General features: G+C 37.4%; 1 protein-coding gene across 1 annotated transcript; it reads right to left on the reverse strand.

The window, feature by feature from the left end:
- Window positions 1–5466: 5466 nt before the first annotated feature.
- LOC104605857 (gibberellin 20 oxidase 1-D-like) lies at window positions 5467–7231 on the reverse strand. The gene is made up of 3 exons (XM_010270796.3): window positions 6649–7231; window positions 6221–6542; window positions 5467–6007 (listed from the first exon to the last, which is right to left on the reverse strand). The coding sequence occupies exons 1-3, from the start codon at window positions 7194–7196 to the stop codon at window positions 5735–5737; spliced, it is 1143 nt and encodes a 380-aa protein (XP_010269098.1). The 5' UTR covers window positions 7197–7231; the 3' UTR covers window positions 5467–5734.
- Between the last annotated feature and the right edge of the window lie 5686 nt (window positions 7232–12917).

A 12917-nucleotide genomic window follows, 5' to 3' on the forward strand; every position in this document is an offset into this window, starting at 1 on the left:
GAGGGAACTGCTGTTGATACTGGTACTGAGAAAATTGATGCAACACTTTCTGCTGATAGAGTTAAAACTATTGAAACTGTTGCATTTGAGCTTGCATAGCTCGCATGCACTGCACTAGGTCTTCAAGCTAGTTTTGGTTTGTCAGTAGGGGAACAACAGAAGGTTCAGTGAAGGTTGTTCCAACCGTGGAAGGGAGCGGAGCGTTCACAGGTGCCACTATCTGAGGCACATTCAGGCTGGGAACTCCGTCTATAGAGAGGGGGACGGTGAAACTATCCAATGCAGACAGTGGAGAGTTGAGGTCGCTCCCTAGAAGCGTTCTGGTCGGCACCTCGTCCAACATTGCTAGAGGAAGCCATGAATGCTGAGTTCTTAGAGAAAGTTGCAGAGATTAGAGGGAGGCTTTTTGAAGCATTCCCACACGCCAAATGATGCAGCGTGATCCGAGCACTCTTAGCTGGCAGACGCCTGGCTCCTACCAAGTGATGGACGGTACCTGAGAAGTGGAAGGTGAAGGATTCCCGGGGAGCTCGCCCGGTGGGAATACTCCGATGCTTAAGTTAGAACTCTGAGAGAGCTGTAAGAAATGCAAAGAGAGCTGAGAGTGTAGATAGTGCTAGATCAGTTCAATTACCTCTGCCCCTTAGAAATCAGGGTCTTAAATACTGATTGTTCTGTCAAATTGGGCGTAACCGCCACTGGCCCTCTAACGTAGCCGTTATTTGCCAGGGCTGCGCAGGTAACCATTGTAGGGTACTAGCCCAATCGAATGTGAGACGTGACCCGGGAAGGACAGACACGTCGCCGCCTGTCGAGAGACGTGGGCACAACCTGCTGGGATGGCAGGTACTGTGCCGTCAATCAGGAAACGTGGGTGCAATCTGATGGGTACGATCTTGTCAGATAAGAAGCTTCCTGGACGCCGCATCGCTTAATAGCGAGCTACCTTGTAGCGAGCTGTTGGGGTGTCCCGAGGTGATTCCGCCTGAAGTCTTCGAGGCGGCCTTACCAAAGGGTTGGAGCGAGCTAATTTTCCAAGTTCGCGAGCTGAAATAGCTTGGAGTGTTCCTCGTCTAGCACACTAGTGAGCTCAAGCTCACTTTGTAGCAAGTTGTTCCGTAGCGAGCTGACCCGTGAGGGTTTCAGCGAGCTCATTACACCGGATTGTAAACAGGTTGTCATGCTGAGCTGTTGCTTATGCTGAGTCATGTCCACATGTCGCCTGCTTAGGAGGTCGGGTCAATTCACCCTCCATCAATAACCTTAATAAAAATGATAAAATATATTAAATTATTTATATGTTAATAGATTAAACATTTTAACTAATATTATCGTATTTATTATCTATCAAATTTACCATTAATTTCAAACACAAAACATTTTAACAAAATCTGAATCAATTCAGGACAGGCAAGAACCCAAGCTGATCCATAATTGTTATGTCAGGTTGGGTCTTTGGGTAGACCCAACCCATTTTACACAAAACATTTTAGCCTCTCTGTTTCCAATGTTGTGGCCACTTGCCAACATTGAGGTTTACATAGACATGGAAGTATGTAAAGCTTTGTGAAAGAACTAAAACAAAAAGGTTCTTTACTCAGAAAAGGAAAAATAAATTTATATACCATTAAAGAGAAAGACTGAGACATACAAATAGGTTTTAACTATATTGAATCTAAAACAAGAGTTCTAGTTATAATAGAATTTTTTAAATTTATAAAAATCTCAGAAATAATAATTAGCTTATAGAGGATCATTTGTACTTGCTATCCTGTTTTAAAATCAAAATGATTCAGCCTCCCCAGTAACCATCCTTTGAACAAATTTTAGGAACATCCTTGAAACTAAGGGTGTCAAATGGACCGGTTTAGGAATAGACCCCGTCCAGTCCAAAAAATTAATTTGGACGGATTGGATGGACCAACAAGATATATTGGATTGGATTAATCCAGCTCAAAATATTTATTAGATTGGATTGGATTTTGTCCGTTTGTAACAAATTTATATTGGATTGGGTTGGATTAAGCCAATATCTGGTCCATTAATATAAGATAAGAATATATGTATCAATGGACTGGGTTTAAGTTGAAACCGATCTAAATTAAAATGAATTTAAACAGATTGGAAGGCCCAGATATAAAATTGGGCTGGTCTAAATTAGTCTAAAACATTTATAAGATTGGATTGGACCTAGTCCATTTATAATGGACTCACATTGGACTGGATCGGATTGATCCAAATCCAGTCCAATTGACACCCCTACTTGAATCCGCTTCTTACCAGTAACCAAAACTGATATTATACTGTTGACAAGTCCAAAACATATTTTTAGTAGAGTCAAGTGGTAACCAAGATTTTTGCAACAGGAAGAAATTTTGTGGCTGATCCAAACAGCACATCAGATAAGCAACCCACAGGATTGGCCATATGTTCAATCCAATGGTCCTACCCTGAATTGCTAGTTTTCACAACTAATATTACCTATTTGAAGTTTTGATTCTTTAGTATAATACCTACCTACAAAAGTAGACTTATTTTGCACACATAGCAAGGTGTTTTGGATTTGATCTTTTCCCAAACTAAGTTGCCACGTGTACAGACTAGCAAACCTACCCCTGCAAAAGGGTTCACTAGTTGGGTTAAACGGTGAGCCTTCTTATATATAAACCAACATATTCCTCTCACATGGAGGAATGCTAAGGCCAACCCAGACAATTCATCTGATAGGGGAGTCACTGGATTAGCCATATGTTCAATTTCATAGCCTATGCATATGGAAATGTTTCAAACACTAGGGCCCATAAAATGGACCAGATCTATGACATATATCTAAGGACAGATTTGAGCCAACCCTAGTCTAAGGATTTATTGGGTATGGGAAACTGGACATGTGGCCATTCCACAAGGCCTCTATCTAGTCAATGATATAGATTGCTTTATCATTTCAGGGTTGGAGTAGGAATAGCCACCTAGCCAAAAAAAAACTACTCCATTATCTAAAGAATAGACTAGAAGACTTAGGAATCTTACACCTCTATTCATTTATTTGCTAGGCAAACTAAGAGACGGCAACGGGGAGGGTAAAGGTGGGATTCAATCCGAAATCAGTGAAAATTATATATCCAAGGAATGTGCCGGAGAAGCATGGGCATAGATAGCCCACAGATCCTCTACCTGGTTTGGATTGGATTGGTTACATCATCTTTCCACTTGACAAATAATAATTATAACCCACTCGTCATTTACCTTTTTAATGCTTAGGAGTGTCAAGCTATTCGAAAATTTGATTTCAAATTCAAAATCAATATAATCATATCGAATTCGGATATGAACTGGTTCTATTTGATAAATATTTAAATTCAACCGATTATTTAATTAATTAATTCTCATATATAATATATAAAATATTTAAATATTTTATATGTAATAATTAAATTATATAAATAGTTTATATATTTATATACTTTATCTAAATAAATTATTTATTTTATATATTTAATAATTACTTAAAAATAATTAATCGGATAAATTTGAATCGAACTGAATATTAATTCAAATATTTGATCAAATTCGAATTCGAACATTGATTTTCAATATCCGTTGGATATGGAATTTTCTAATCGGACTTAATTCAGATATTATCTGATTTGTTTCGAATTCGATACATTTACACCCTATTATTGATGATAACTCAGAGATATAGTTTGGTTATATATATACCTTGTCTCTCCAAGGAACTTATATCCAATACCTCTTTGCTATAGATAAATGCAATAGACAATTATATATTTAGGTCCTGATTTGTCCTCGACGAATTTGCTCATCCAATTTAGTACTATATTTTCTCCACCGATAATCTTAGGCAACATTTTTGTATTAATATAATAACTTATGTTTATTAGGCCCCAATCGCTTTTCGGTAAGTTACTTACCCGGATAAGTGCAATTACTTGGGTAAGTTTTTCTAAGAAACACTTAGCAAAGTAAGTGCATTTACCTATATTATTTTATTTCTTAGGTAAATAAGGCAATGACCATTTTAGTCATAGAAATCTATTATTAAAAGTGACATTTTTGTCCCATTCAAGTGCTGGCAACTTTCTCCTTACGTGGGAAAGTTATTTACCCACCTATGAGCTGAGTTTGGAAAGAATATAAATACAAATATTTAAAGTACAAAACCTTATATTTTGTATGTATTTGTACTTGTAAATAATTGAATTTATAATCCATAGATTTTAAAATCCACCATTTTGTTATACCTTATATATAGTGGATAACTATAACTAAATTCTAAAAAGAGAGAGAGAGAGGTGCTATCATTGGGCAGTAAACTCTCAACGATCATGGTTGGCTGCTCTCACATGAAGCTGTTATTTCGTTTCTTATTCTGTTTTTCCCATCGAGAGCAACACTTTGTTATCTTCTTCATTTCGTAACTTTCTCGATATTGAAAGGTTTCATTTCTCATGTCTGCATCAATGTCCTATCCACAATTGGATGGTAATGAAAATTGAAACGCAAGAAATCCAAAGAAAACCTATGAGATGTAGGTCTTGGTTTTATATGACATCACTCGGCAGCTCGCACACCCATTTAGGTCGGCTATCCCAATGTCCGTCAGACCATCAGGGTGTGTTTGGATGGTACAGATGATTATTCTTATGGCTATATATGGCAGGTACCCCTTGTCAAAAAAAGAAATTAAAAATAAACAAAGAAATTGCTTTGCATGGAGATTTCAACCAAATTTTAATTCACCATAAAATACCAACGTCAAACAATTAATATTATAGAAACAAAAAAAAAGAAAAAGAGAAAAAAAAACTTATATACAGATGAGAAGTGAAAATAATTATGTAATTAGTAGAAAAACAAAAAATGAATATATTTTAGAATTTTCATAAAAAATTATTAAGAATTTTTCCTCAGTTTTATGTGTTTCTCAACATGACTTTTAAGTCTAAAATCTCTCAAAACAAAAACAGAATTTCTAAACCAAGATGATGTTTGGTATCGTGGGTGTTTTTCTAAAAAACGGAGTCACATCGGATCAATATAGGCGATTCCACTTTTCACCACCTACATGACTGTTTGGTTCAAGCAATTTTTGAAAAAAAAAACGATGAAAAATGGGCATGCATCATAAATTTAACGTTCCATGCATCAGTGAACTATTGCCCCCAACGGCTATATGATGTGACACTTACGTGTGTCCTAATTGTCACCATCATACGGAATAATGTATGCACATACATAAAAAACGGTGATGGAAATCACCCTACCAAATAGCATTAATGTTGTTTATTGCCTACTGACTGAAACACTACCAAACATATGAATGGAAGGTGCTTATTTATGAAAAACGGTTTTAGCAAGCATGGACGTTTTTTTTTTTTGAAAATCAGTCCCAAAAAACACTCATACTTCCGAACACCATCCAAGTTATTTGAATCGATGTGAGTCGACTTAGACAAATTCCATTTAAGCCAAACGAGATTTAATTAGAACATAACCAAGTTAAATTAACATGAGCAAGACTAAATGTTGGCACAAACATGAAAACCCCACGACTAAAGCAACTTATTGGAGATTCTCCTTGTATTTACTCTAAAACAAGGTACACAAAAACAAAAAACTCTTCATGATTCCTCCATTTAAATTAGACCCACTAGGAAGCTAATTAAGCACTACATGAGAGAGAGAGAGAGAGAGTAGTGATCAGAAGTAGGTACTAATAGTTAGGTGGTTTGTTAGATAGAAACCACTGTGTGAAGTTTTGGAGTGTTTTAAGGTCGGCTCTGTAGTGTTTCTGTGTAAACTCCAGCAAATCCGACCATGTGAAGTCGGGATACTTTCTTGGTCCCTCTCTCCCCACCAGATCTTGTGGGGGTATCACCACCTTGTCTTCTTTCGGGCACAGGAAGAATGCTAGCGATCTCCTCTCCCTGTACCTGTTCACTACCGCCCTATGTTGACAACTCTTGTACCTTCCGTTGGATAAGGCCTGCATATCAAACAAACAAACGGAACTTAATTATTTAACAAACACTACATACCCAATGAAATGTCGTCAGACCAACCCTTGGCCCATTCTCCTTTTGGACCATTGCAGATATATCCCATGACCCCATTTCGAAAAACAGCCCAATTTGGTCGACCCATTTGATTACATGCAGGAATTCATCAAGAGATAAGAAGCTAAAAAGTGAGAACCCACCATGAAGGTATCACCAATGTTGATAACGAATGCATCGCTTCGAGGTCGAACAGTTTGCCATTTGTTCTGTGCCAACACTTCCAGGCCTCCCACTTGGTCCTGATGAAGGATGGTTAGAGAAGTAGGATCGCAGTGAGGGCCGGTGCCCAGAGTGAGACCAGGCTCCTCACATGGCGGATAGTAGTTACATCTCATTATAGAGCTGCTGTCTTCGAAGAATCTCCGGAAATGAAACCGATCTATTCCCAAGCTAATGGCCAAGAGTTCCATAATCACTAGAGATAGTTCCTTCATTGCTTCACAATATCTTTGGTAAACCAATCTGCAAAAGATCAAAATCCATTTGCTGCTTCTATGAGTTTAATCCGTGGTAGTGCAATTGCGAATTCATGCATTTATGTTAAAGGTTAATTGTAATTGATTCTTACCCTGTCTGTTTGAATTCTTCCCCTAAGACGGACTGGAAGTAATCGACCACCACGGCGGAGTCACAGCTCCGGTCATCAAACCCAAAAGAGAGCGTCTCCTTCCATGGCAATCTGGATGAGAACCGATCGGCATGGGAGCCGGAGTAACCCCACATACTACCAGCCTTCCTCCGACCCCTGAGCTTCTGGCCGATGGGTAGCTTGAAGAAAGCGTCTAAGTGATCATGGGCTTCGGCAATGAGACAGGCGTCAACACCATGGTTTGTCACCTGGAAGAATCCATGGCTCAAACAGGCAGTCCTAACAAGCTCTGCGGCCTCCTTTATAGCCTCCTCGTCGCCGTTGAGGAAGCCTCGGAGGTCTACTAGAGGCTCTCTGAGCTCTTCCTGACAGTAAACCAATTCCCCTTGTGGCCAGACGAACTCTGTAGGTATCTTGGACTGTTTTTGCAACAAATTAGACGAGTCAAAAACCACTCCTCCATTATCCCTCTCAACCTTGAGCTCTAATGGAGGGCATAAGAGAAGGGTAGAGGCTGATGAATCCATTAGCAGGAGAGACACAATTCAAAAGAGTTGGGACCAAGGAAGATATTTATAGAGATCCAAGAGTGAAAAATAAAAGAAAAAAGAAATGATAGATAAAGATACGCCAAGATGAGTTTGTGTTTTTCTCACCACACTGCTCTGATACATAAAGATGAAAAGAAGCCCAACGTGAGTGAATGTATCTCAAAAGTCAAGATGGGATGGAAATAATTCTGTCTTGTATTCTATAAAGAATACAGTTCACAATAAAAAATGAATCCCTTAATCAGTGAGATTCCATCATCAATACAGAATAATAACTTTACAAATATAGATAATTCCAAACTAAAAAAAAAATATAAACAAAACTATGTTACAACATAATCTTTTGGCTATGAGTAGAATTATTTTTTATTGCCTTATATATATACATATATATGACCATCAATTAGGCCTTTCATGGCTGGACCGAAGGTTTAAAATTTCACAACGTATCATATATAATATTGGTTTTTTGAACTAGTAAGTTCTAATTATTCTGTCTAATGGCTTTAAACATTAATGTCCACCCTTAATTATATATTATTTGTAAATTTATCAAATTAAAAATATGAAAAAAAAGTAGAGTATCGATTGTTAAAAATTCTTGATATGTAATTTTTGTATTTCCACGGTATCGATACTTTGAACCCTGGTCAGACCAAACTAGGCCTTTGGTCTAATCCCTAGACCAGTTTGAAAGGGAGTGATAGAGAGAATATATGCCAAAAAATTGTCTTCTAACATAGATTTTTTTTTTTTTTCTTTCTGAATTTAAAACTTCTCAACATTTGTAAATTAAGTTGTTATTCTGTTTAAACTGAATCCCACTGATTTAGGGATTCATTCTTACTGTAAAGTACAATATAGAACTCTCTCCATCTCGTTTTGAGGGAGATAGACATCCACTCACGTTTGGCCTATTTTATCTTTATTGGAATTCTATTAATTTCCTGAATCTTGGCATATATTCTCTATCCAAGAAGATTACAACTGAACAATAAAGAACAAAACATAAAGAATAAATCCTTATTGGCTGTTTAGAATGGGAGAGAGTAAATGAAATGGAGGGAATTCAATGCGTAAGGCCAAGATTGATCATTGGCGAGGTTGAAGAGAAGGTTGAAATGTGGCTAATTAATTAGAAGCGACGACTGAGACGAGTGACGACTCTTAACCAATTGGTCATTTTCGTATAGACTATTACGTCATAAAGCAACATCACCCCTTGCCTCTTGATTCTCTTCTATCACCATCCCCTTTTGTCCTTCTTCACAATTTGCCAAGGAATCATGTACGTATAATTACATCCTCTGTATTCTCCTTTGATTATTAATTTTTGGGATTCCCCCTCAGAAATTACAATCACCTTCTAATCTATTAGTAGTTTCCTTATAAATCGCTTTCTATCCGTGAATTTGACATCACTCTACCCCTTGAAACCCTTTGAAACAAAATCCTGTGAATTTGGCATCAATCCCTTTATTGCAGTACAATTTTATTTACACTAGTACAACTGCATGGGAGTGCACATCTCGATTTAATTTTGTTTTAGATTTTATTTTATTCTAATTTATGTCTTATTTTACTTCATTTGTGCTGCAATCAAATAAAAAGGTAAAATTTGAAACAAAAATAAATTAAAATTTACACACCATAATTTTGCATCAATGCAAAAAACTTCGCACTACATCCAAACACAACCATGAATGGACTTCACTATACAAAATGCTGCAATTACTTGGTGCTAGTGCTTCAAATGAAGACGATTGTAAAACCCATTTCCCACTTGTTCTTGCAAGCCATAGATAACTGTGTCGGCTCAAGAGCTATGTAAAACCAAAATGAAATGATCACATTTGTAATATATGACACCCAAACAAGCTATTAAGGAATATTTTGATCAGGGTCGTGCAATATTCGATTGACCCACCTTAATTTAAGAGCAATATTCAGCAATTACTGAAAATGTTTCAGGAGAAGATACCACTTAAGAAGGCTTAACTTTTCATCACCGTAGTCCTTAGTTAAGTTGAAGTTGAGAGAAAATATATATAGCTCAAAAAAGTACTTTTGTTTTTTTCCAACTTCACCTTTCCTCGAGGGAGCATGGGACCATTGACTGGCAGAAAACACAGCTACGTCACCCCTTTACATGTAAGGTTTAAGATTCATACATGAATGATGATTGGCTTTATTATCCACCCTAGGATGGATGGAGCCAAAGGTTTTCTCTTGGGAGAAAGACGGTCCAGCCCAGGGTCTGAATTTATAGGCACAGAGTACTGTTAGGATAGATGACAGCTCGAAATTGATGTTAATTTACGGGCAGGCGTTGGTGCATAGAGTGTGAGTTGTTGCCATTTTGAATATTTATAACTCTGCAATAGAAATCAGAAATCTGTATTGGGACTGTCCATACTTCTCCATTTTTTCTTTTGTCATTTTCTCTCTCTTCATTTTCAAATAAAAGGCCATTACACAATGATGGTCCAAAATATATATCTGATCCTCTACGCATGTTAAAATATTCGATTCGAACCAACCTCTTGGCCCTTTTTTTTCATAAAATGACGGCTCTTGTAATCAAATGTGTATTGTCCACCTTTCAGAAAGTGTCAATTGGCTCGTTGATAAAGTCTTTAGCTGGTTGTAGTGGAGACTTTGGAATTGCATCCCGCCTTCATCAGAATTACGGGGTTATGATTTTGGGGATGGGCTACCACCATTTTGCAATCCTAATTCTCAACCTTTATATTGCTCATTCTAGAAAGAAAATTAGAGTGGACTTGAAGTTCAAGTCAGCCAAAGTAGAATCCCTAAAACCAATGACCCAATAGTTGAGATAGAAATAAGGTCAGTAACATGCACCTTGCTCTATCCCCACCCCTCAATACCTATAATATAAAGTATATATATAGTATGTAATACCAAAAAAAATGTCATTTGATAAAGCATCTCCTATAGTTTCATATCTTTATTAAAACCTACCCTATATAGTTTGTAGTTTAATAAAACACCCTTATAAGTTGTAACCATTTTACTTAATAAACCATCTATTAGTTGAAATTGTAAAATGATGGCTTTATCATTAGCATCCATTCGAACAAATTTAATCAAACGAAAATAAAAATGAAAATATTGTTTTCCACCTTGGTAAAATACTAGCAAATTCTTTTGCCACATCAACAAAAAGATGAAGGAAAGGCATGACATTGAGGAGAAATCACCACGATGAACATAAATTTGTTAAACATTTTTCACTTCTCATTTAATTTAGGTGTAATGTGACTATTTCGATGAATGCAAATGATGCTTAACAAAAGGTCAATTAAGTAAATAGGTTGCCAATTAAATATGAGATGCTTTAATAAAACACAAACTATAGGGTAGGTTTTATTAAATAGGTATTTTAATAAATGACTAAAATAAGACTTTCAGAGAGAACACATATGCTGTGAGTCTGTGACTAAGAATGGCAATTTATACCTTACCCAGTGGGCATCCACCCCTACCCGCCCTGACAGAGCTGGATTTTTTTTTTGAACGGAAGGTTTTGGGGTGAGGATGGATTTTGGGATTCTACGACCCATACAGATACGAGTAGGCGGGTACGGTATTAAGTTAAACCCGACCCTCCCCAACCCATATATTGTTGGAAAGCATATAAACTTTATGTATTAGGTGTTGAATTTAATAATATTTTGAGTTTTATGTGAATGACAATTGATAGTTTATGTGTTTTGTGCATGTGTTAATCAAATAATTGAAAATTTCGTTATTTGTTTGTGACCTTGTGTTATTTTACTTATTGCTTATATATAACAAGAAATAATTGGAAATTAGATACCCCTACCTTTGAACGTGGGAGGGTAGGGTCGGGGAGGGTTTTGCATTTTCATGTGCAACAAGGAGGGTTTGGATTGTCAAAATCCAATCCACAATGGGTTTTGAGATAGGTACGGATAGGAAGTTTAAGGAGATAGGTAGGGTCTAAAATTTACAAAACCCTTTCCGAACCCACCCCGTTGCCATCCCTACCTGTGACCTTTCCACCCCAAAGAAATAATTTAAAACATTGTTGATATGTACATGTTTCATTGGGGGATTTAAGGGAGTGCTGGAACCATAGTTGCAGCAGATGTGAGCTTGACTTTCAGTCCCCTGTTAGCCATAAGAAAAAATGAATTGAGTTATGACAAAAGCTAGAGACAACATTAAAAATTATGAAAACAACATCAACCATATAAAACAATTTGAGTGAAGGCACTTCTATCTTGTTGTCATGAATAATGAAAAAAGAGTCATTTTCACCAAATAAGGAAGGGCACTCGATTCCAAACTCATTTTTACTAGGCAGCTAATGGTATGTTTCACAAAGTTACAGAGAGGAGACACCAGAAAATCCAAAAATAACTTAGAAGCATCAGCAGCAAATCTGTCTCAGTCCATCTCCAAATTAATCAATCTATGCCAGTTCTATTTAGGGCTCTAGTAGCATGATCATATAATAAAAGTGAAAAAAGAAAAAAACAAGGCAGCTGCAAGTCATTTCCAAGCTTTAAGCCAGTCAATTCTCAATATGCAACTGGAGAGGTACCAAGTGGTAATTTTCACAAAACCTCAAATTTTCAAAACATTAAGGTGCTCCCTATGTTGTACAATCCTTGTGCCCTAGTCCATGTCACTTGATGTAAGCTTTCCCGACAAATATCACCTCCAAGCTTTAGCTTTTCCCCCAACTAATTGTTAGACCTTTTTATAGACAGGTTTAAATGCACATCTGTGTTACTGAGACACAGACATCTAAAAAAATAAATAATAAATTTGGATTTTTTGCCAGGCAAGCTGCACCGTCAGTCATAGGTTGTGCTCATAGAACTTGATTTAATTTCTTGGATCTCTATTGGCAACTTGTGGGGTGAGACTGCATTTCTCACTTACATCTCCCCTTGATGTGATCACACAATTCCACAATGAAACATGGGTTGTCTTCAGTGAGGAAATGGACCCATTTTGCCCGTATTCCCCCTAAGAAGCCCATCTAGAAAGACTTCCAAATGAATTAGTTGTCCTTTGGGTATATCCAATTCTACCATGTTTTATCGTTTCTCTAAGCAACCTTGTCTGCCGTACCCAGAAGAGACAGAGACCTTCACGTGGCATTGATGAGCTTGTTCCTTCCCAGGGACAGAGCTTATCCTTGGAATTCTACTGTCTCATTCTTCTGGTTCTCTATACACTTCCGAGACTCAAGAGATGGTAACCCTTCTCTGTGGGTTCCTATCACATGGCCAGCAGCACGGTAGAATGGGCTGAGCCCTGGTTGTTGGTGGGGTGTCGCCCTATTGCTTAGCCAAGTTCTTCAAGCCTATCGTTTAGGGAAACATAGATGGGCTTATTCCTATTCAGACACACTGTACATTTATCTGGTTCTCTAGGCTCTTTCCTATCACATGGCCAGCAGCACGGTAGAATGGGCTGAGCCCTGGTTGTTGGTGGGGTGTCGCCCTATTGCTTAGCCAAGTTCTTCAAGCCTATCGTTTAGGGAAACATAGATGGGCTTATTCCTATTCAGACACACTGTACATTTATCTGGTTCTCTAGGCTCTTTTGGGCTCAGGCTGGATTCAAACTAACATGAAGCATGTGAATTAGACGTGCCCATCACATGGAAAGTGGTCTCAAAGAGTAGGTCTTGTC

Source organism: Nelumbo nucifera, chromosome 1, assembly GCF_055504915.1.
Source record: "Nelumbo nucifera cultivar China Antique chromosome 1, China Antique-T2T, whole genome shotgun sequence".
NCBI classification, from domain to species: Eukaryota; Viridiplantae; Streptophyta; class Magnoliopsida; order Proteales; family Nelumbonaceae; genus Nelumbo; species Nelumbo nucifera.

Excerpts from the sequence above, each read along its gene's own strand:
- LOC104605857 (XM_010270796.3), bottom strand. The coding sequence starts at position 7,196 with ATGGATTCATCAGCCTCTACCCTTCTCTTATGCCCTCCATTAGAGCTC. Across the intron at positions 6,543-6,648 it reads GAAGAATTCAAACAGACAGG|ATTGGTTTACCAAAGATATT; the intron begins GTAAGAATCAAT and ends GATCTTTTGCAG. Across the intron at positions 6,008-6,220 it reads ACATTGGTGATACCTTCATG|GCCTTATCCAACGGAAGGTA; the intron begins GTGGGTTCTCAC and ends TTTGATATGCAG.